We start from the raw sequence: 23,899 nt of genomic DNA on the forward strand, positions 1-23,899 counted from the left end.
TTGTTGACTATGCAATGATTTTTGCGCTCAGGAGAATGCATTCTTAAAAAAAATAACTTTATTAAAGAATATTTAACATCATTATATGTTATACATTCAATGAATTACATTGTCAACCAATTCTTTGAATGAACACTGAGAAAATAAAGAATAAATACAAATGAAATAAATGGCTGAGTAAACATCTTGCATTATCGGTTTTCGTATAGGAAAACATAAACCGATAGATATCGATCTGTGAAAGGCCACTATCGGCCAATAATATCCACAGACCAATGCATCACCCCTCCTACCTTCAGGTGTGCATAAACTGGTTATCAACTTTTTTTTCAAATAGAAAAGTTTTTAATTATTGGTATCGGCGATGAGTAGCAGGTAATTATCGGTGTGGGTTGACAAAATATTTGTGCCTCACTTGTATATCTGATCCACAGTTTCCTTTTGACCTACGCTGAGGTGTTCGACCGTGGTTTTGTTTTGCAGGTACCTTCCCATGAAGGACATCATGTGTATGGAGTGTCTGTCCAGGAAGCTCCGGGAAGCTGTGACTCTGTACCTGCGAGTGGTCAAAGTGGTAGATCTATGTGCCGGTCGGTGGTGGGAGTACATGCCTTCAGGTAAGATCTCGCTGCACAAACACTGCATCCATAACCAGGAAACAAATCTTTAGTTACAGTGTCCTTATTAAAACAGGAACTTGGTTGTGAGAAGTAAGCTTTGGTGGCTCTGCAGTACTGCTGATTTACAGTGCCTATAGAAAGTCATGATGCCCTTTTGAAATAGTCACTGTTTTAGTTTTACAGCCTAATACATAAAAAACATATTTTTCCACTGTGATTCACTCATTTTGCCTGACAAGATTAATGTGAATTTTTTTTTTTTTTAATTTTTAAAAATTTATAAAAAAAAATGCAGGGTTGTAAAAGTGATGAGCCTCCAGGTGTAATCCTTTGTGGAGGCACCTTTTGCTTTAGGACATTCACCTTCCTGTCCTATAGACACTGTGTTGTTTTTATGGAGGTGAATCACCTGCCCATTTTCAAGTGTCTAACAGAGGGACAAGGGTTTTCCCTTCAATCCTGACCAACTGCCCAGTCCCTGCTGAAGAGAGACAAGCCCACAACATAATGCTGCCACCACCACGCTTCACTGTAGGGATGGTGTGTTTCGGGTGGTGTGCTGTGTTTGGTTTCTGACAAACATAGAGCTTGGTGTTCATCCAAAACAGTTTAGTTTGGGTCTCACCTGACCATATAACCTTTTGCCACATGGCATCAGAACCTTAAATGTGTTTTTTAATGACACTCAGTGTGACATTTTTTCAGAAGAGGCTTCTTTCTCTCCACCCTGCCAAACATGTAGAACTTGTGAAATTGTTGTCACATGCACAGATGGACCAACCTCTGCCATTAAGACTTGGAACTCCTTCAAGGTCACCATGGGCCTCTTGGAAGCTTCCCTGATCAATCTTTTCCTGGCTCGGTCTTCCAGTTTGGAGGGGCGGCCCCATCTAGGCCAGGTCTAGGTCTAGCCCAGGTCTTGGTGGATCCATATGCCTCCACTTCTGGACAATACTCTGAACGGTCCTCAGAGGGGGAGTTAAAGCCTTTGAAATATTTTTAGATCCTTCTCGTAACTTGTGCCTATCCACAGCTTTACCCCGGAGCTCTTTTGAAAGCATCTTTCCAACCATGGTGCATTATTTGTGTTACCGTGCACTACTAGGAGAGGAACCTAAAGGAACAGCTGATTTAATTCTGAAGTCATATCAAAGGAACAGCTGATTTTATTCTGAAGTCAAATCAAAAACACCACAGTTGATGTCAGGTGGAGGCCAGTTAACTTGGTGTGTGATCTGGAAGGTGATTGGTTAAACCTGAGAATGTTTATAATGGTTATTCTAAAGGGACTCGGACTGCTATTCCAGTTTTTCATTTTTTTATTATTAATTTTCAGAAATTTTGAAAAACAAAAATCTAAAAAAGGAACTTGGATCTTGTAAAGCAAAATCTGTAAATCAGGCTGGAAAAATATATATTTTTGATGTATTATCATTTAACGCTACAAAAAAAGGGACTATTTCAAAAAGTCTCATAACTTTCTATAGGCACTGTAGATTTAGAGTATGTATTTGACTTTAAAGGCACCCCTTTTCCGATTCTTGAGCACAAAGATGAGATGTATGTGGGTGGCACCATGAATGGACATTGATGATGCTGTTTTTACACACATTGACAGAAGGGTCTGACAGAGTTTGTTGTGTTTCCTGGTTCAGGATTTACAGACGGCAGCTTTCTGCTCCTCTTAAAGAAGATGCCAGATCTGGAGCAGCTGTACGGCCTCCACCCTCGGTACCTGGAGAGGAGACGAGTCCGAGGCTACGAGGCTTTCAGCATTCCTGGGGTCCTGGAGGCACTACAAGCCTGTCCCAACCTGCTGGTCTGTATGCCGTGTGACAATCATGTCCTACTGCGTTCATCCGTCTGTCGATATTATCGGCCAATATTGTCAGATATCAGACATAGCGGGTATCGGCGTATGTGTTTTCTGATATGAAAACTTTTTTATGCAGAATATATAATGAAGAAAACAATGCATTTAGAAATGGTGTTATATAGTGATATATTTATTTGTATTTTTTCTTTATTTAAATGGCCAACAATTGATCAATGCTGATCATACAATACTATTTGGTTATTTATTTAATTTTTATTTATTCTCCATTTAAATGGCCAACAATTGACTAATGCTGATCATACAATACTATTTGGTTATTTATTAAATTTTTATTTTGTATTTATTTAAATGGCCAACAATTGACTAATGCTGATCATACACCAATGTTTATCCTCAAAGCAATTTCAGTCAAAAACAACTGGACTGGTTGTTTGTCTAGGAAGACGTTTCACCTCTCATCCAAGAGGCTTCATCAGTTCATGTACGCATCTGACCAGGCTGGGACTGGTCCAACTAACTGGTGTGAGATCCAGGTATTTAACCTCTCACAAGGCCGATGATGTCACTGACACCCTTTGTGCTCCAAGTGCCCACGCCCGTCGTTAGAGTGACAGTCGTTGGTGGGCAGTTGGTTTCGACTTCGTTAGTGCTCTATTGAGTCTGAACGACAGTCGTTGGGGTCACCCGGGCCATGTGTGAACAGTTGTCCTTTGAGGTTAGATTGTTGAATCTCCTGGGAAGGGATGAAAGGGCGGCATTGTAAATTGGAGATAAGTGGTGTCTCAGACTCCCTCCTCTGTTTAGCGATGGTTTCTCCACTTTTACATAGATGGCTTCTTTTACTCCTCTTTCAAACCATCTGTCCTCTCTGTCCAAGATTTGGACATTGCTGTCATCAAAGGAGTGGGCTTTCTCCTTGAGGTGTAAGTGGACAGCCGAGTCCAGGCCTGAGGAGTTAGCTCTCCTGTGTTGGGCCATGCGTTTATGCAGTGGTTGTTTTGTTTCTCCAATGTAAAGATCTTTGCATTCCTCGTTGCATTGGACAGCATAAACCAGGTTGCTTTTGTGGTGGTGTGGTGTTCTGTCCTTCGGATGTACGAGTCTCTGTCTGAGGGTTTGAAATACACAGGGATGCAGTGTTTGTTGAACAAACACTGCATCCCTGTGTATTTCAAACCCGGTAACACACTCAGACAGAGACTCGTACATCCGAAGGACAGAACACCACACCACCACAAAAGCAACCTGGTTTATGCTGTCCAATGCAACGAGGAATGCAAAGATCTTTACATTGGAGAAACAAAACAACCACTGCATAAACGCATGGCCCAACACAGGAGAGCTAACTCCTCAGGCCTGGACTCGGCTGTCCACTTACACCTCAAGGAGAAAGCCCACTCCTTTGATGACAGCAACGTCCAAATCTTGGACAGAGAGGACAGATGGTTTGAAAGAGGAGTAAAAGAAGCCATCTATGTAAAAGTGGAGAAACCATCGCTAAACAGAGGAGGGGGTCTGAGACACCACTTATCTCCAATTTACAATGCCACCCTTTCATCCCTTCCCAGGAGATTCAACAATCTAACCTCAAAGGACAACTGTTCACACATGGCCCGGGTGACCCCAACGACTGTCGTTCAGACTCAATAGAGCACTAACGAAGTCGAAACCAACTGCCCACCAACGACTGTCACTCTAACGACGGGCGTGGGCACTTGGAGCACAAAGGGTGTCAGTGACATCATCGGCCTTGTGAGAGGTTAAATACCTGGATCTCCACACCAGTTAGTTGGACCAGTCCCAGCCTGGTCAGATGCGTACATGAACTGATGAAGCCTCTTGGATGAGAGGTGAAACGTCTTCCTAGACAAACAACCAGTCCAGTTGTTTTTGACTGAAATTGCTTTGAGGATAACGATGACCTGGACGAATGACAACATTCACAGGCTCACACCAATGTTTAGTTATTTTGTATTTATTCTTTAATTTAATCATCAGCAATTGACTGATACTGAACTTTCTTACTTTTTATTTTATTTATTGTCTCAGTGTTAATTTCTATAATTGGTTGACAATGTAATGCATTGTTACTTTTGTTACTTTTGTTTTGGTGGTTTGGTGCTTACAGTAATCAGTGCAAAAAACCAAAGACATCATATAAAATGTAGAAGTTTACAAAAGAAAATATATGTTTTTTTGGGGAAAATCTGTGCAGTTTTGTCCATGAATGTGTAAGATATTGCAAAAGTTCACAGTATGACTACTTATAATATGTGCATGTGGGCTGAGGGTAAAGATGTGGATTAAATTAGCACATGATGTGGATCTTGATCAGGGTTGGTGTCTTTCGGGGGCCCGGTCCGGCACCCAGGAAGAAGCTGTTTCCCTGTCCCCAGGGAATGGGTCTTCACACTGGATCCACGCTAGTCAGTGGATCAAGTTCTGAATTATTTGGCCTTATTTCAGGGGGTGGAGACGTCCCATCTGGAGCTGGTGGAGGCCATATGGAACTACATGCCCCAGGTTCATATACTGGGAAAGTTCCGCAACCGTAACGGGGCTTTCCCCATCCCTGCGGAGAACAAACTGACCATCCCCATAACTGCGAAGATCCAGACCCTGCATCTAGTGGGTGAGTAGGGCCAGACCCCGCCGCTGCCTCCACATTACAGCTGAAAGACGATGGAGTTACGAATCATCACGTTTGTTGTAGGTGTGAATGTCCCAGAGATCCCCTGCGTGTCCATGCTGCGCCACCTCTACCTGAAGTGGGTCCGTCTCACCAAACCACAGCCGTTTAAGGACTTCCTGTGTGTGAGCCTGAGAACCTTTGTCATGAGAAACTGTGCTGGGCCGACCAACTCCCTCAAATATGTTCCCCTGGTTACGGGTTTAGCATCAGCCCGGAACCTGGAGCAGCTGGAGCTGGTGAGGGTTCCCTTCCTGGGGGGGCTGATCCAACACGTGGTGGAGGACAGCTGGAGGTCAGGTGAGCAGAGCAGCCCTAAGTATTGTGTATTTTATAGATAATGTAGATTTAAAGATTGCATCTTATGTGTCCTGTTCCCATTGAACTGCATTGAGATTACTGCTGAAAGTGGTAGTGTGTGTTAAAGCAATTCTTCTCTTTCTGGCATGTCGCACTAACCTGACTCCGCCAGATGGATTGATTCTCATTTGCTCAGCATTTCCATCTGGAGATCTTCTTGGAGATCTTTTGGGGAGGGGCAAAAATACTGGTTGCTGATTGGATAAACCATCTGTCTATCACCAAAGTGTATGACGTACTGACAGCGTCGAGGCAAAGCTCACAAAGTAAAGCCTGTAAAGGATATTTTCTGTTTGTGTAACTCAAATTTATGGATCAAAGGCCCAATTTCAGGAGCCCGGTCCATATTCAAGAAAAAAGAGAAAAGAGAAAAAAGAGTTGGACTCATCTCATCCGTGGTAGCCGCCATGTTGTTTACACTGCACAGTCTCTTCTCATTGTATCACACTTAAATCCGCCTCAAAACCAACGGGGATTGATTGACTTGGCAAACTTCTCCAAATTTTCTACGCCGCAAGTCACCAGACTGATCTGTGAGTAAAATACAATGGAGCTCAGAGATCAGGATGGTCTCACGGGGCTAGTGTCGCACAGCACTTAGTAATAATATGAACATCCACCACCCTCCAAAGTCCCACCCTCTTCCCCCTGCCTGACCTCCTCCCCAGACACGTGCAGTGAAAAAGTGAGCAGCAAAAGTGAAACGGAGCGACAGATGACGGGCAGGAAGCTCTGCAAATCATTTTAATCGGTCCAAATAAAATGATTGGTCAGACTTTTATCAGAAATATATGAGAATTGAAAAGTGATGAGTTTCAACACCTGGTAGGTTCAGTGCGCCGTACGCTTATCAGGAGCATTTTAAGATTACAAAAGAAAAGTGTCAAAATGACAGATAGGTAAGAATTGCTCTAAGTCGAGTTTATACCAAGGATATACGAGATGAAATTGAACTTGGAACAACTTGCAGTGTGCAGGTCTGCAAAGTTCTGAAACCTGCCAGTTTACCAATGCGGCGAGACGAGACATCTCCACGGCAACGACTCTGTGTACTTCCATTCTAACTCCTGACTTTTCAGGCTTTTCTGTAGCTGGATATAATTTGCAGCATCTTCAAATATGAATGAGTACAGTATCAATGAGAAACTTGCTACAGCTGCATTTCAGTAGTGATGGAACCAGGAAATAACATTTTATCTCTCATGTGCACGCTCCCTGAGACTCCGTCCAAAACTCCCGTTTTCAACCAGCTGACAGCATGTGGGTGATCTGCCCAGCGGGCTTTGCTGAGACTTAATTGGTTGTTAAAACAGGTTACATGCCGTACGTTCTTAAACCAGCTGCTGGAGACTTGAAAAGCTGGTTTGTCTCAAGTTGAGACAGGCCACGTCACAGCGCTTCAACTTGTCTCTGCAACATTCTACAATGATTTGGTTTCTTCTGGATTCTTTGGTCTGAAGTGAACTTGAATGTAGCAGTTGCGCACGCATTCCCTCTTGGGTTGTGTTATATATCGCTCACAAACTGTCACCTTCGTGACAGTTTTCATCACGCCGTAACACTTCACACGCATTGATGACGTCGTCGCAATGTGACGCTTTGTTTACAAATCTTTCCATAGACCTCAGAGTTTTTGTGCGTCCTGTCCGACTGTTTTTGAATATTTTCATCGACCAAATCTGCAGTAAACACTCCACCTACGCATCACACCAATGTGAACCTTTCGCTGCCATTGTTTTAAATGTGCACGCATGGTCCCTCCTTCTTTTTTCTATGTCCAAACAGGCGCACATAAAAGGACGTGCTTGTGCTCGTGCTCGTACACGTGCGCACGCTCGTGCTCGTACATGTGCAAACATGCTTTACAAAAACCCACCTCTCCCAAACGGGTTGTGACCGGCAATGCACTCACACTGGTCAAACGAACTAGACTTTAGCCGTAAAACGGATGGACAGTGTGAGTGCGCCCTTATTATTCAGCTAGCAGTGGAAGAGACGATTTGGGGAGCTGAACCAATTACTGCAAATAAATCCCTTCGAAAACAGTCACACAGCTTTTGCAATGCAAATTCAAAGCCCTCTTTACCATAAACAAATGCAGTAAACACATGACTGTCACCAAAAACAAACTCATTAACCTATTACAGTGGAGCTGATTACAGATTTGATTTCCCAGAGAGACAGAAGACAGGCTGAACTGAAAGGTCTGCAGGGGCCCAGCAGAGGGCGTTCATACCAAACAGGTTCCCCATACCAAAGATCAGCTGTTCAATCCCCGGCTCCTCTGATCCACATGTCAAAGTGTCCTTTGGCAAGACACTGAACCCCCAAATTGCTCCCTGTGCTGTGCATGGGTGTGAATGGAAGTGGCTTTGGATAAAAGTGTCAGCTAAATGTAATGTAATAAAGATGTACAGTAATAATGGCTGCTACATTAACACTGTGCATGTGATCTTCTTCATTGCCTTCATCTTCTTTTTAGTTACAGTATGAAATGATTTGCTTGGCATCACCAGACGGTCTCTGTTTATTTTAGATTTCTGAGGGAGGTTATCAAAGGTGCCGAGCAAATATGTTTCTAGAAGCAACTGAATACACCGGCAACCAATCAGAGCAACCAAACAGCGGCGTTGGTCAGTGGAAAACAATGGCAGCCAGGTCACAAATTTTCTCAAATTGCAGCTAAACAGAAACTGAAATGTGTTTCTGAAACAATTCATGTGAGAAATATCCAATATAGAGACAGTGCTGATCAAATATGACTTAATATTCTAGTTCTAGATATGGTTTAGTGAGCCTGAAAAACTGGTCTACACGGACGTGCAGACTAGACGGAGACGCCGCCAGTCATCATCTTAAACCCACCCCACATGAGATAAACAGCTGCGATAGGTCCATATGTCAAGATGCTAGACATCTGTCTGAATGGGAGAGGAACCATAAAATCGAATGAAACATGAATTTGACAAATTCATCTGGTTTCCAGCCAATTAAAAAAGTGCAGGTCCTTTTTTAAGAAATTGTGACTTAAACTATTAAAGTGTAGTTTCGGCGCAAAATCATCCCATGGTCTTTTTCAGCACTAACACATCAAATAAGCAATCCAGAGAGTTTTTTTAGTGTAACAACTATTAACGGAGAAATCCAGTAGAGTTGCTAACAGTCAGATGTGGCTAACAGTGATTAGCTGGGGGCAGCACGGTGAAGGGATTAAAACGTCTTTTTTTAACCACTAATACTGCTCAAAATAACAGCAAACCTCTGCAGCAGCATGAAAAGAGTCCTTATACACAAAACAAAGCACCAACAACGTAGTTAGTGAACCCAGAGTTTATTAAAAGAGTGTTTTAAAGACTTACCTACTGGCCCCTGTACCAGCTCCTCTCATAGTAAAGTCCATTCAAGTGGATTACCAAAGTCAATCCCAAAGGAAGGAGCCCATTGGTGCTTTGTTTTCTGTGTAAGGACTCTTCTCATGCTGCTGCAGAGGTTTGCTGTTATTTTCAGCAGTATTAGTGGTTAAAAAAGACGTTTGAATGCCTTCACTGTGCTGCCCCGAGCTAATCACTGCTGGCAACATGTGGCTGTTAGTGACTTTCCGGGATTTTTTTAGTTAATAGTTCATTCACGAAAAAAACTGTCTTGATGGCGTATTTGATGTATCCAAGTGCCGAAAAAGACCATGGGATGACTTCTGTGCTGGAATTACACTTTAATGTTGGATTTTGTTCCCTCCGTCTGTGTAGAATTGATATTGCCTATTGTGTGCCACATCTTTAGTTCAATTTCTCGTTTAAGAGATTATAAGAACACCGTTGATTTCCTTCCCAATACTCATCCCTGTACCTGAACTTGTGTATCGAGCGATACTGAGGTTGGATTTTCAGTCTAAAATGTTACCAAATGGTGGACATTTTTCTAGCTAGCTCTGACTAACGTCACACTCTTCACTATAGCACTGCATGTGTAATTTGCATGTGTTATCACCTGATTAAATTCAAAACTAGCTGTTTCCAGTGGCAGCACAGCACATCTTGATCTGTCGGCTCCTGTTTTAGACCATCGGAGGCTTTTCTGTTCCTGGTACCCTGTTGGAACAACTCCATCATGCCTTTGTTTTTGCTCTGTAATTCACAATCATTGTGTGATCATGAGTGTGATCCTCTAAATACCTCTTTGGATTTTCAGATATTTACCTCAAAAATGCACGGCAAATGCAGCCGAAGCGTTAATCCGTTTTTGTTTGTCCCCTGTGATATGTGTATGTGTGTCTCCAGGAGGATTTCGGAACCTCCACACTATCGTGTTTGGCGCCTGTAAGAACGCTCTGGAAGTAGACTTGGGCTACCTCATCATCACTGCCGCTCGCAGGTGCTCAGCCCGTCATCAACTCCTTAATTAGACTGAGAGGAAAACCAGTTTTGTTTTACACTTCCTTACCCTAAGCCTCCTACAGTTCCTCATCAACAATATATGTAGGCAGTTTATTCTGTACACAGAGCAATGATCACAGCAGTATCTGTGTATTTATTCTAACATTTATTTATTCTCAAAGGTACATTGTGGAGTTTTCTTGTAAACAAACATTCAACACTCTGTAGGGACCTACATTCATGGATTTACTGACGCGATTTCTGTGTTTAACAGGCTCCATGAGCTGCGTATCCAGCCTTCACTGACTAAAGATGGTGTCTTCTCTGCTCTCAAAATGGCTGAGCTAGAGTTTCCTCAGTTTGAGACCCTTCATCTGGGATACGTGGATGAGTTCCTCCTGCAATGTGAGTTCCTTCTGTTAGCTTTTTTCGACTGGCAGGGAACGGGCTCTTTTCTGGTTCAGAACCGAACTGAAAATAGCTGTTTTTTTTTAGTGTGAACTGGTTGAACTGTGACAACATCAGCGAGTGTGTCGATCAAAAGATAGAGCAACGCAGCCTTCCCCTTCCCCTGGGATGTAAATGTGAAAGGAGATGTGTTCTGAGTGGACGAGAGAGAGCGTTCAGAGGAGAAGGTATCAGATTTGCGCGAACATATCTACAGTAGTAAATGCGGGCTCGTTCGCTCTGTAGAACCAAGGTCCAAAGAATTCTGAACTGCACCGGTTCAAGAACCTGTTCCCTGTCAGTGGAAAAACACCGTCGTAGAACACTGGGCAGTTCTCCCGGATTCTTCTGTATTGTAGCTACTTTTTCTTCGTAATATAATTTTATTAATCAGTGTATATAAATAAATCCAAAAAATAATTTGCATGTCTTTACATTTTTTGAAACGTTTTTTTTTTATTATGAGCACATAATCAGAATCTCTTTATTGTCATTGCACATAGTAGAACGAAATGTGTATTCCAGTCGGTGCAAATTACAGCAACAAATATTAATATAAAAAGAAGGGTAAAAAAAAAATGTTTATCTCGTTCTCTCTCTCTCTCTCCAATAAGGGTAGAATATACAAAAAGGCATGAGGGTTATCAAACAACCACACAGAAGCTCTGTAATCCTGTTCCAAACTGAAAACTTTACTCCTTCAACCTCAATAAAGGTGGCACATACCACATCCACTCCATCCGTTCCTACCTTTCACAATAAAAGCCCTAGACTGTCGAGCACATTGTTGATATGCATATTCACAGGTGAGCGTTTTGCGTTTTCGTGACGTTTATTCATCACGCCCCAGGTGTGGAAAGGCCTTAAGGCCACATTGACAACAAATGGAGCATTGCAGTGAACATGAACGTGTTCTGTTCAGGCTGCGGCATTGACGGATGAAGGTGTACGGTTGGCAAAGAGGCGGCATGTTCTAAGCAGGTTTTAGAGCAATACCGCGAGGCTATCGGCAAGATGGTGGAAAGGCAAGCGTCTTTTGTTCTCCCGGTTGCAGCCCAGTGGCATTAATACCGGCTGGCTCTAAGAAAGCCCTGGCTCTCAGTGGTGCGGAAGTAGAAAGATGGTTATTTGAGACACAAATGGGCCAATTAAGTGACACACCCCGTACCGTTTGCACAACCCTTCACTAATTGCCACATTGCCTGCTCTGGTGTGAACGCAGCATCACTGGCAGACTCGCCGGCTCTTCCACGGTGTGCTGTGATTACCTTGTCCCAAATGACTGAACTCACCTCAACTTTTCTTAAGCATCGTGATTATTTGAACGTTAAAAAAAAAATTATCGAATCATCTGAAACTTGAGTCCAACTTCTTTGACTTGCGAATTGAATATGTTGAGCGGTTGAGGTTCAGCCTACAAGTGTGTTCTCGTGTGTTTAAACGCAGGTAAGCTGAGTCATTCGGAGCTGGTGAAGTACGGCCTGGCTGACGTCATCGAGAACCCGGGCATCATCACAGATATTGGCATAAAAGTGGTGAACGAGGTGTTCACCAACATTAAGTACCTGCTCATCTACAACTGTCCTCACCTGCACAACCCTCACCACTGGATCACAGGTAACACACACTCACCACTACTCGTCTCACCTCTTTCACACATGGTCTGAGTATTAATGTGCACTTTTGGAAATCATACCATGAGGATTTTCATTTTCTTTACGAGATCAACTCAACTGAATCTCTGTGGTCTGAACTTTCAGATATCTGTTTTTATCCGAGTCGTGTTACTGCTGATGAAATCCCAACATTTCTTGAATTTGCGGCTTCATAATAAAACCTTTTAGATAACAGTGTAGATTACATGGCCACTGGTCACAGCTGTGGATCCGCCCACTGCTTTTAAACCTCATCGACTCAAGACAAGTGTGTTACAGTTAAAGACACACCTTGATGCAGGTAGCAGCAGGTAGTGTGTATGGAAAGGGGCTCATATGTTTGTAGTGAGCTCAGTTTCTAGCTGCTGCCTGTTTTTTTCATCAGATCAGTCCAGATGGAGTCGTCTCGTTGACCTCACTCTGGTTCGCTGTCATGCCATCAAACTGGAGTCCTTCTCCCAGTTCATCGAGTTACTGCCCAGTCTGGAGTTCATCTGTCTGGACCAGATGTTCAGAGAACCACCCAAGGTACACCGTATGTTTACACTCAGTCATATGCACCTTTAACATGCATTTATCTCACATGTGCTTAGAGCGTTACCGTTACCCACCACCCCTCAGCTATGATTAAAAAGAGGGGGTAAAAATCTAACTGGCAACTTGTGCATTTCATCTGCACTGTCATAAATGAGAAAACTTAATAGGTCAGACTTGACCAGTCAGATTCCACATGTAAATTTTTTGTGGGGGGGTACAGAGCTTTCTACAGCAGACCCCAGATCATAAATAACCACTGTTTTGAATGGTTAATTGACAGATGTTATTTTTACTTTACTTACTAACTGCTTAGTGTTACTATACTGTGTTACTATACATGTTTTGAGTGAATGTAATTAATAGCAGAAACACTGAATTTTAAACTTACAACAATGGATGAATAAATGTAATTTAATGTGAGTGGTTGATGCGGGGCTGATACCTTATCTTATCTGCTTAAAGTGTAATTCTGGTGCAGAAAACATCCCGTGGTCTTTTTCAGCATTTACATACATCAAATAAGCCATCGAGAAAGTTTTTTCGTGTAACAACTATTAACGGAAATATCCGGGAGAGACGCTTGTTGGATGTGGCTAACAGTGATTAGCTCGGGGCAGTACGGTGAAGGCATTCAAACGTCTTTTTTAACCACTAATACTGCTGAAAATAACAGCAAACCTCTGCAGCAGCATGAGAAGAGTCCCTACACAGAAAACAAAGCACCAATGGGCTCCTTCCTTTGGGATTGACTTTAGTAATCCACTGTAATGGACTTTACTATGAGAGGAGCTGGTACCGGGGCCAGTAGGTAAGTCTTCAAAACACTCTTTAAATAAACTCTGGCTTCACTAACTAAGTTGGTAGTGCTTTGTTTTCTGTGTAGTGCTTATTTAATGTATGTAAGAGCCGAAAAAGACCATGGGAGGATTTTCAGCGAAATTACACTTTAATGAAGTTAGTGTATGCACTGATGCATATTATATATATATATATATATATGTGTGTGTGTGTGACAGGGCTGTGCCAGGGTGGGCCTGAGTGCAGGGACTGGTATTGGTGTGTCCTCAGCACTGGTCAGCAACCAGAACTCCAACAATGACAACGACAACAACAACAACCACCATCACCACCACAATAATGAGGCCAACCTGCCCCCTGCTCCTCCACCTGTCAACAACATCAACAACAACAACCAAAGACCGCAGCAGCCTCAGCAGCAGCAGCAGCAGCAGCAGCAGCACATCGGCAAGTCCCACCTGCATTCTCATTCAACTCCTGAAGGATTTAGAAACCTTTACTTTTTCACATTTTCATTTGTTATTGACTTTTACAGGCAGTGAAATCAGGTGTGGTGCCTTTGAACGTTAAGCCCGGTGTAACATCATCAACCAGTTCTAGAAATGAACACTGAGGGGGGGAAAAAGCTAAATAAACATGTTCAGCCAGTTGTTGACCATTTTAAATATAGAATAAATAAAAAATAAATAAATATCTAAATAAACATCATGTTCAGCATGAGTCAATCGTTAACCATCTAAATGAGATGTTTTGTTTCCACAGCACCAGTGGAGGTAAACGGGGTGGAGGATGAAGAGGAAGAGGAGGAGGAGGTGATGTTGGAGGAGGAGAACATGGCGCTGAAAGCAGCAGCAGGGGAGGTGGGAGTTGGAGACGCTGATGTAGCTCCAGGGCCCAGTCGTCCAGCTGGAATACCACGACCTCCTGATGAGGAGCGAGCAGGTTTGGAGCTGCTCTTTTTTTTTTTAATCACTAGCAGCTAAGACAACGGTCCACTCCTCCTCCCCATTTTATAAATCAGAAAGCTTTGATGTCTCCTGGTGTGTCCTTCGTACCTCCAGGTCCCAGCGGTTTGGTCCAGCAGGTCAGACCAGTCAGAGCCACCGTTCCCAAACCCCCGCTGGTCATCTCAGACTCTGACAGTGAGGAAGAGGAAGGCCTTGTTTCCAGGCTGATGCCAACTTCGTGTTTGCAGCAGCCAGCTTCCTGTACAGAAGGTGTCAGCACAGCACAGAACACACCCAGCATGAAAAATAATACACTGGAGATCAAAATTGGAGAAGAGCAGCTCGCCATCTTGCAAAGTAACCAGCTGCCAGATAAATAGGGTGTGTCCAACAATTAAGGAAATTGTCACCAGGTGCAGATTAACACCAATAACTGGGAGGAATCTGAAAGTGGTCTCTAATGTTGCTCACTGTTTTTTTCACAAAATAAAGGTTTTTGTCATTATTTAAGTTATTTAAGCAAACGTGAGTAAAGCAGTTGGTATAGCCACAGCTGATATTCATCAAATTCTGAAGAAAGAAAACAATATTTCAGAATAAATGGAACAGCTCACCTAAAGTTGTGTAAGATTTCCTCGAATATTTAATTGCCTTTTAATTTAATATCCATCAAAGAGTGAGTTAAAACAATGGTGAGTGATCACATGACCCACTAAAGAAAGCACTTGTTGTCTTTTTGCAGAGTATTCTAATGTCTGTGTCTGTGGAGACATTCCCTCTCTAGATGTAAATAAGCCGCCATGTTAGTGACGCTGCTGACAGCGGTTAGTCTGTCGGCCCAGATCGTCACCAACAGTTATGCTGTGTTCACTTATAATCAGGAATTTCAAACTTCTGAGTCAGGCTTGTAGTGAGGGCAGAAGTGTAATAGGAACGTGTGTGTGTGTGTGAGGATTTAAGAGGGGAACATATAGTTAACAGACTGGATATAGAGAGGTGAATGTGTTTCAATACAGTTTACAAAAGAGAAAAAAAATACAATTGTAACACTCACACAAACACACATAGTAACCATGAACGTGACAATATGGAGGCACTGAAAGAACAGGCTCGCCTGCAGTTAGATCTTACTGACACAGAGATCGCTAGAAACAATGTATCTCAATTCTTATGGAGTAAAACTTTAAAATAAACCCAGTGAGAGGAGTTTTAAATCCCATCTCAAAAATGTTTATGAGATATTTATGTGTATGAATGCCTTAATGCCTCAAAAGAGCTTTACTCCACCAGTGTAACCTAAATGTATGTGTTTCCAGGTAAAGGGAAGACTCCTCTGAGGCGGAGCAACAATGCCAGTTCGGCCCCGGTGTTAGAAAGCAGCTGTGAGAAGAGCTGCCAGGTGACCAGTGAACAGATCAAGGCGGACATGAAGGCTGCTGCCGAGAACTGCAGGAGGACGAGCACTAAAGGGATTTCTACCGAGACTGTGGAGACTACTGCCAGACCTGGGGCGGACATGGGGATAGGACGGGGAGCTGGGAGTGATGGGGCCACAGCAAGGACCGGAGTACGGCCGGGACCTGTCACAGGCAGGGTTGGACCTGGAGCAGCCACACCAAGGGAGGTGGGTGGATGTGGGAGGGTGGTGGTGGTGACAACCCACAGAGCAACCACGACCACTGACAGAGCGACAGGAACGGGCAGGACTAATGACGGCACAGAGGGCCCCTCCAGAGCGCAGTCCGGGGACAGCTGCACGAGGGAGACTGGGGTGAGGCCCAGCTCCGGTCCCGCCTGTGTGGACGGTCTGGAGCCCAGAGGGGCCACTGTAAACCATGCTCCCAGGAGGCCAACACTGCTGACTGGACAGGGAGACAGGCAGCCAGCCTCTGCTGCCGGTCCATGTTCACAGCAGGGCCATGCCGGGGACGAGAATTTTATTCCCAGACGACCTTTGACCAGATCGTGCACTCGTACATCTTCTGTGTCCCTGATATCTGAGACAGGTAAGAGTGAGGCCTAGTCCACGCGAACCTGGGTATTTTTGAAACTGAACAAAACATTCTTGTTTACACCACCGGTGTGATAAAAAATACCTCTGTCCGCATGAAACCGCAAAATCTGCCTGAAACACTGTCATTCACATGACAAGCAGTAGGTGGCGATAGTGCTCCTAGCAAATCACAAGGCTAGAAAAATAAATAAAATAAACATAACTCGATAATATATATATATATATATATATATCCTACAATGATTTAACAAAAATCTAATTATATAACAAAAAATAACAACAACAAACTATATGTAACAAAACAACAATAGTAGTCAACAGTGAAATAACGTCTGAACCCAGTCCTGAGTTTCTAACTGAGTTTCAGCATTTTCCAGACAGATTTGCTTTCTGCAGGAGTTTTCACACTGCACTGTCTCGAGCGCACAGGAGAGGCAGCACGATGGCTTTTCAACCAGGTCCTAGAATACTTTGCAGGATCACACTTGGAAGTAGAGATCAGTAGGACAGCCCTCTTGTCTGAGCTGATATTGTTCATTAGGCTAAAGTTGTACTGACAGGGAATGTTTTCATACAGTTCATGAGTGGTTTTAGGTCCTTGGGCTCACTACTGGGCTCTTCCAGTAGGCCCCGCGTCCCATTCAGTGCTTGGTCTGAGTACAGGTTAAATCGCTTGCACAGTGGCTTAATGTGTTCTTCACCATGGCGGGTGCTGGGCTGTTGATGGCCATTTACTCTGATCAAGGATGCCGAGGTCCTTGATGGTCTCAAGACAAGCGTTTCTCCATATAGTTCACAAGGCTCTGTAAGAGCTGTCCTGGATGGATAGACTTCAGCTTTGCGTTCTTCTTCAGTGCTGTAGGCCGATACTCCCCTGTCTTTCTTGCTTCTAAAGCCTGACTATTTCTCACCTGGACTCTCTTTGAATGACTGGATCACTCTGATTGAGCATTTATCGAACAAGACTGAAGCTCCCGTGACAGGGGACTTCATGGAGAGAGTCATACATGAGCCCAAGGTATCAAATACATTCTGGACTTTAGTAAACCTCTGCACATCTCTCTTTGGTGGACCTCGTCTCATCACAGCAAGCATTTTTAAAGTGCTGCACAAGAGCTTCCAGGTATGTCCTAACACTCTGAAAGCTACTGACCACCCAGCGTGCATCCAAGGTTCTGCCAATGCGAAGAAGTTTTGAGCCCCTTGTTTGATGTACTATACAGAAAATATAGTTTCTGGATAAAAGTTTTGAAGTGATTGACAGAGTTTACCTCATCAACTGCATCGGACACAGCGAGTTTGAGTCTATGGTTCATACATTGCCATACAAAAAGCTCTGGGAATCTCGAGGTCTGCCTGGTTGCTACTCCTCACTTGTTTCCTAACATGACACTGGCTCCATCAGACACAAGTGTTACCCAGTTTTCATGAAGCCACCCTTCTGTAAAGCCAGCATTAGTTAAACAGGTGAGTAACGCCTGTTCTACGCCATCTGCTCTCTGATTTTCCAGTTCAACAAGTTCAAGGAATAGGAACTCTGGGCTTTCTTTTTGAAATGTTGCTTTAATAGAAACTGCCATGACAGCTTTGTGACTTAGAGAAGATGCCCTGTCAGTTAGGGCCGCTAACTATAATGCTACTGACGATTTTGCGCTGCATCTCACTGGCAACATGTTGTATCCATTCAGTTCCTGCGGCTCAATGTGGCTCTCATTGTCAGAAAAGTGTTGGTTCTTCGAGGTCAGGTGGTAGGCTTTTTTAAACACAGCTTCAGTTTCCTTCATGTCAAACTCAGTCATAGCCTCTATTGCATGCATAATTATCAATGGCAGCTTTGTCCTGTTGCTCTGCCACATTCACAGCCTGAGCGTGGGCCTTGGACAAAGCCTGTTTCCTCACCTTATTTCTCAAGGCAGACAGACTTGTTGTTCTACTTCCCTGGCTAGACACATGACTTTCAAAGTTCAGCCATTGTCTTGAGCGCAATACACCATGCTCCTTGTTGGTCCCAATGGAGTTCACACTGCTACAGACCAGACATCCTGTGATGCATGAACAAACAACGCAACTACTGCATCCACAGCCGTATGTGTGCATGCTCCATTTCTTCCACATACATCCAAGGAGACACACACACACACACACACACGTGCACTGTTTCTCTGTGTCCACTGTTTCCGTAGTTACCCAAACCAGCAATCTATCTAAAATTACCCATTTTTTTGTTTCTAGATCCCATCCAAAAATGCAAAGTTGTCATAATCTGTTTCATTTATCAAGTCGATGACTATGGAGCACTGGAGGTGACATGGGTGCTGTCTTTTGTAAACAAAAATCATGTCACCTCCAGGGCACCCGTATATTACACATGATGTAGCTGTAGCTATATCTGTGACTGTCGATCCCTGACATGTTAACATCATTTACAGGGTCCAGCAATAAAAAAAAGGGGCCCACCCACCGTAGTTGACATCTTCATCCAAGCCGTACCGGCATATTTGGCTGTTTGCGATGAGGCAGCATCACCTTCACTGACAGCGTCCTCACCGACGGGGGCAGGGGGTACAGCGGGCATCGACATTCGTACCGGCGTAGCATCGCTAATATTAGCTGAGCTGCCGATGTTGATTCGTAAGGACATTTAGAATTGTTGAAAGAAATTTTAGTTTAAATAGCTCGTTCATCTTACCGGTTCCTCATAAAAAGGCAAATAGCTACAAGTGAACTTGTAAATTTGTCTTTAGCAATATTTACCTGGGCATGATCCGCCCTTCTCTGCCTCCGATTGGCCCATTAGTCCTCATGCCTAGAGTTAACCAATCTAATCAGTAAAAGCAGCGCGTACTAGCCAATCGGAGGCAGAATAGTGAAGGTCAAAAACCGAGCAATTTGGATCGCAGATACTACTGCAGGTTGCGCACCAGGGGAGATTTAGAAGTGGGTATACGCAATGATGACTGAAAAATAAAGAGTTATTTTTGTACCCTTTTGTTAAGAAAAAACGGAAGAAACTGTCGACAGCTCCCTGAAAGTGAAGCCAAAACATCTGGATCGCCCCCTGGTGGCTGGCAGCAGTACAGGTCATAAGTCCCGCCCCCTCTATGTTAGCAGATGGTACATGGGCCAAACTACAAAGTCAAAGTACACCTCAAATACATTTTCCCCAATGATGGTTTATGTCATTTGAGGACGTTATTATCACACTTAGCTTTGTCCAAATGTTTTTTTTTCCCGATAATTTTGAAAAAATGCATTTGATGCTATAAAAACAAGGTGAAACGTCATGATCGACAGCTGTGATTGACTGCAATCGGGCGGGTGTATAAAAAGGACTTCCAGCTCCTCACCGCTGGTTCCAAAATAACAACATGGCTGCACCTGTATCCAGGATATTGGCTTCACTTTTTACCCCGGAGAAAGTGGAGCAGCGTCCTCCATCTTTAAATACAGACTGTGGTCAGGATGAACACGAAAAGGGAAAACTATGAGATCAAATAAGACTGGAGCTGCTCCCAACCAAGGATTTTCTTGGTCAACCAGTGGTCATCATTTAGAGTGTTTAGCCGACTAATCGACGCATATGTGCACCGATATGAAAATTTTGACCGATGCCGATATTAATATTGCTGTTATAGCCGATACCCGATATTTAGCGATACCGATATATGTTTAAAAACAAAATCTGAGATGATAACACTTTGCACTGAAAATCATGCAAGCTGAATCTTTTAATATCTTCTTGTATTTTCAAACATGTTTTACCTGGTAGTAACATCTCGTTGTAGCATCTTGGTTTTCATGCCTAACTCTGCTGTATGTCTCTCAGCCGAGAGTTGGCGAGTTTTGAGTGGCGAAAATGTCCGACTGTTTTCCTTCCAATTGCCACACAGTCAGAGATGAGCCATGCAGCCCAGGCTTTTAACGCCGCACTCGTCCATCGATCCACTGAGCAGTAAGGCTCAACATACTCATCTGACTTATGTCCGAACTCCATATATCCGTAGTGAAGCTCGTGTCAGTTACATTGTCCAACAATTTGAGGATTTGCGTGGCCACGACTTTCTGCAAAGCAGGGAGGGACACATCGGAAAAGTAACGCCCTCTTGGCAGGTTGTAGCGGGATTCAATGAGCTCCATTAACCGCTGGAACCCTGGGTCCTCCACTGTGGCGGCTGGAAAATGGCTGGTCGCAATCATTTACATTACCTTGTACTGGCTTTTGCGCTGTCCTTGGCAAATGTCTTAGTTTGGTAATGTACTTGCTGTATTAGGCTCCTAATTGCGGCGGCTGCTGCTGTCTTTTTTTACTTCTGGCTAACGTCAGCAGCGTTAGCTTCCTTCCATTGGCTGTGTAATTCGGGGTGGCGGTTTTTCAAATGGCATATCAAATATGTGGTGTTGAATGACTTGAAGCGGCATCCTCCTTGCATTACCTCGACACTGCAAGGGTTGTATACTGCTTTTCGAGTATCTTCTTTCGACACCATCCCTCTCCCGACACATACACTAACAGCATCTAGACGGATGTAAACACCGGCTCTTAACATCGGCCCAGTTTTACTTATCAGATGATACAGATAAGTGAAAGACAAACATCGGCCGATACCGATATCAAAGCCGATAAATCGTGCATCCCTAATAAATAAATAAATAATGTTTTATGGTGGTAGGTCATGTTCGGCTAATGCTACTTACATGTTTAAGGTGGTAGGTCATGTTCGTCGTGGACAAGTGATAGGCTGAGTTTTTCTTGCAACGTTTGCATGTGACCTTCTTGGGGTCGTCCTTGTTCTTTTCAAAGTGATCCCATATTTTAGACGGCTTTCCGACATGATTGGCTATTAATTATTAACTGTCTAACCGCGATGTCGAAAGGACCTGGACCTGCAGTGTTAAAAAAAAAAAAAAAAAACACTGACCGTGAGTTTGTGTTACGACTTCCTGTATCTGGCCCTTCAAATGAAAAGCCATCCACCCCTTTAGGCCAGTTGCCAGTCACAGATTTTTGAATGAATATTATTATTGTTATTATTATCATTATTATTATTATTACTATTATTATTATTATTATTATTATTATTATTATTATTGCCAGAGTGCCAAAAACCACATAAGGACTATATAACTGTAGGTGAGATATTAGGTGATATACGCACATTGTAATTATTTGAGTCATTCTGTTGTGCTTGTTTGTTTGATAAATTTGTGATGACACCAAAGTTAAAATAGTATAAATCAAGCACTCAAATTGACTAAAAATCAACACATTATAGAACATTACAGTCATCTGCCGCCCCCCACTACAATATACCTATAATGCAAATAATATTCCCCAACAGAAACAGTCCAAAGGTAAATCAAAAATCACTTTTCGGTTTCAAGCACAACAAAATAAAGAAAGAATTTCAGTTTGTTTAATTCAGTTTTAGTTTATTTTGTAGGAGTGAATCATCTTCTCAAACTAAATAATAAAGGATCTCTGTTAAGTTTCAGTTTCGTTTTTCTCGCAAACAATTTAACAAACTATCTTTGAACAAGTGAGTCTCCAACTGTCGAGTTTTCTGAGAATTGTAAACACTCGACCATGTAGAGACAGAATTTACATTGTGTTGTGTAAATAAGATAAATAACATAAGGCTGTTTAGTTTGTTTACTGAAACGACAAGGGACAGAGCTGTTCTATAGGAAAGGGATCCTTAAATGACTCCTGTTGGGATCTGATGCTATTCAGGGGGGGTGCTGTTGGGGGCGGGGCGGGGTCCGGGTTTGGTGGGGGGCGCCCCCTTATATAATGGTAGGGTAAACACTGCTTGTGTCAGGAAGATGCTGAAAGGGACATTTGTCATGTGGGTTTATTTAAGCGTATGAACTGTTGTTCCTCAAACAACCACTTGAGGCCCTCTCCAAAAGAGTCATCCCCATCGACCACAATGTTTAAAACGACTTCACAGCAGAAACAGACATGTTTACAGCCTGGTTTGGTCTCTATAGCTAATTTCCTTGTTCATGATAACTGTACTGAGGGGGACTTTTTTAATGTAACTCACCTGTTTAAATTAGAGGGTTAATATCTGCCCAAGATCAGATATTTAATATGTGTCCAGTGCCCACTCTACATGTCTGGTATTTCTAAAAAATAAAAAAAAACACAAACCGCTTGAAATCGGTCAAACATTCAGTGAGAAATGCTGATTTTAATAGCAGACAGAGCTCCTGCCTCAATAGACAAACAGTACATGCATTAGGGGACAAGTTGACTTATCACTGCCACTCCAGGTTATGATGAGGAAGAAGAACGTGTGGGATTAAAAAAAAGCCACCACCTGTTGTTCTGATGCATCAATATTTATTTATTTTTTAAAAGCATCCATCGTGAGTCTGAAGTTATAGGAGTACAATGCTAAATCAATGGAACACGCCTTGAACTTTGTTGCCAAGTGTTATTTAATAGTTTTTATTTTGGTTTCTTGATTTGTTTGGGGTGATATTTGTGCTCTTTCTGTTGTTCAGATCTCTCCAGAGCCAGGCCTCGAATATCAGTGAGGAGGAAACGGATGGCTGACAAATCAACCAGCACCTCAGACCCGGTCACCGAGGACGACCACATACAGGTACGCACGCGTGTTTTCACTTTATCAGTCATTCACAGACTGGCAGGGATACTTTCTCCATGCATGTGCACTGTGCAGGGTTTATAATGCACTTAATATCATTAAGCTGTTCCTCCGCTGGGGGGAGCCACAGTGCAGCTGAGGGTCTCAGAGGGAATACAACAGGGACTCTGCTGCTTTTCTGTTGTAAATGCTTTCAAGCTTTATTGAGCCAGGATGCACATGGGCGGGTAACAGCTACACTGTCTGCGTTTCCTGCGTTAATATGATGAACACACTGAGATGCTTTTGCTCGTGCAGGTTCTGTCCCTGAAGAGTAAGAACCTGGTGGGCATCACTCTGACCAACTGTGGGATCACTGACCTGGTTCTCAAAGACTGCCCCAAGATGATGTTCATTCACGGTAATGGATATTTCATCACTCTTTTTCTCACTTTGACTAAACATGAACTTGAAACGGGAAATGTTGGGAGGGTTTTTTTTGCTCCGACTATTATGTTTCGACGTACATTTTTTCCAGACTGCTTAAAGTATAAATGTAGACTCCAGTGTGTACTAAAGCGTTAGCGTCAAACAAAATATGAACAAGTAATTCAGTTAAAAAAGGATGCCTTTATTAATCCCGCAAAGGGAAATTCAATTTTTTCACTCTGTTTTTATATTATTCGCGTTACACACACACACAGGCCCGAAATACACACACGTGATTAACGGAGAGATGTCAGAGAGAGGGGGCTGCCGATGGATCGGTGCCCCGAGCAGTTGGGGGTTGGGTGCCATACTCAACAGCACCTCGGCAGTGCCCAGGAGATGAACTGGTACCTCTCCAGTCCACACTCCATTCATGGACCCAACAGGGACTCGAACCTGCGACCCTACAGTTTCCAGCCGAGTTATTATTCTGAATCTTATGTATCCGTGAAATGAACCAGTAAGATTCATTGAGGAAGGTTTGGGAAGGACTGAGAGAATCTGCGTGAACTTTACCAACTACAAGAATAAGATTTGTTG

At 43.2% G+C, this 23,899-nt stretch overlaps 1 protein-coding gene across 1 annotated transcript in view; it reads left to right on the top strand.

The window, feature by feature from the left end:
• Positions 1–23,899, top strand: part of fbxo38 (F-box protein 38) — a 36,912-nt gene that overhangs the window by 3,968 nt on the left and 9,045 nt on the right. The window contains exons 3-16 of the mRNA XM_083915674.1: positions 484–617; positions 2,276–2,439; positions 4,924–5,089; positions 5,171–5,446; positions 9,784–9,877; positions 10,154–10,284; positions 11,773–11,943; positions 12,367–12,509; positions 13,535–13,763; positions 14,085–14,258; positions 14,378–14,533; positions 15,580–16,269; positions 22,788–22,888; positions 23,189–23,291. Of these exons, the coding sequence (XP_083771800.1) occupies positions 484–617; positions 2,276–2,439; positions 4,924–5,089; positions 5,171–5,446; positions 9,784–9,877; positions 10,154–10,284; positions 11,773–11,943; positions 12,367–12,509; positions 13,535–13,763; positions 14,085–14,258; positions 14,378–14,533; positions 15,580–16,269; positions 22,788–22,888; positions 23,189–23,291 (2,732 nt within the window). The remainder of the gene's footprint in view (positions 1–483; positions 618–2,275; positions 2,440–4,923; positions 5,090–5,170; positions 5,447–9,783; positions 9,878–10,153; positions 10,285–11,772; positions 11,944–12,366; positions 12,510–13,534; positions 13,764–14,084; positions 14,259–14,377; positions 14,534–15,579; positions 16,270–22,787; positions 22,889–23,188; positions 23,292–23,899) is intronic.

This window comes from Echiichthys vipera (assembly GCF_963691815.1).
Source record: "Echiichthys vipera genome assembly, chromosome: 6".
Classification (NCBI taxonomy): domain Eukaryota; kingdom Metazoa; phylum Chordata; class Actinopteri; order Perciformes; family Trachinidae; genus Echiichthys; species Echiichthys vipera.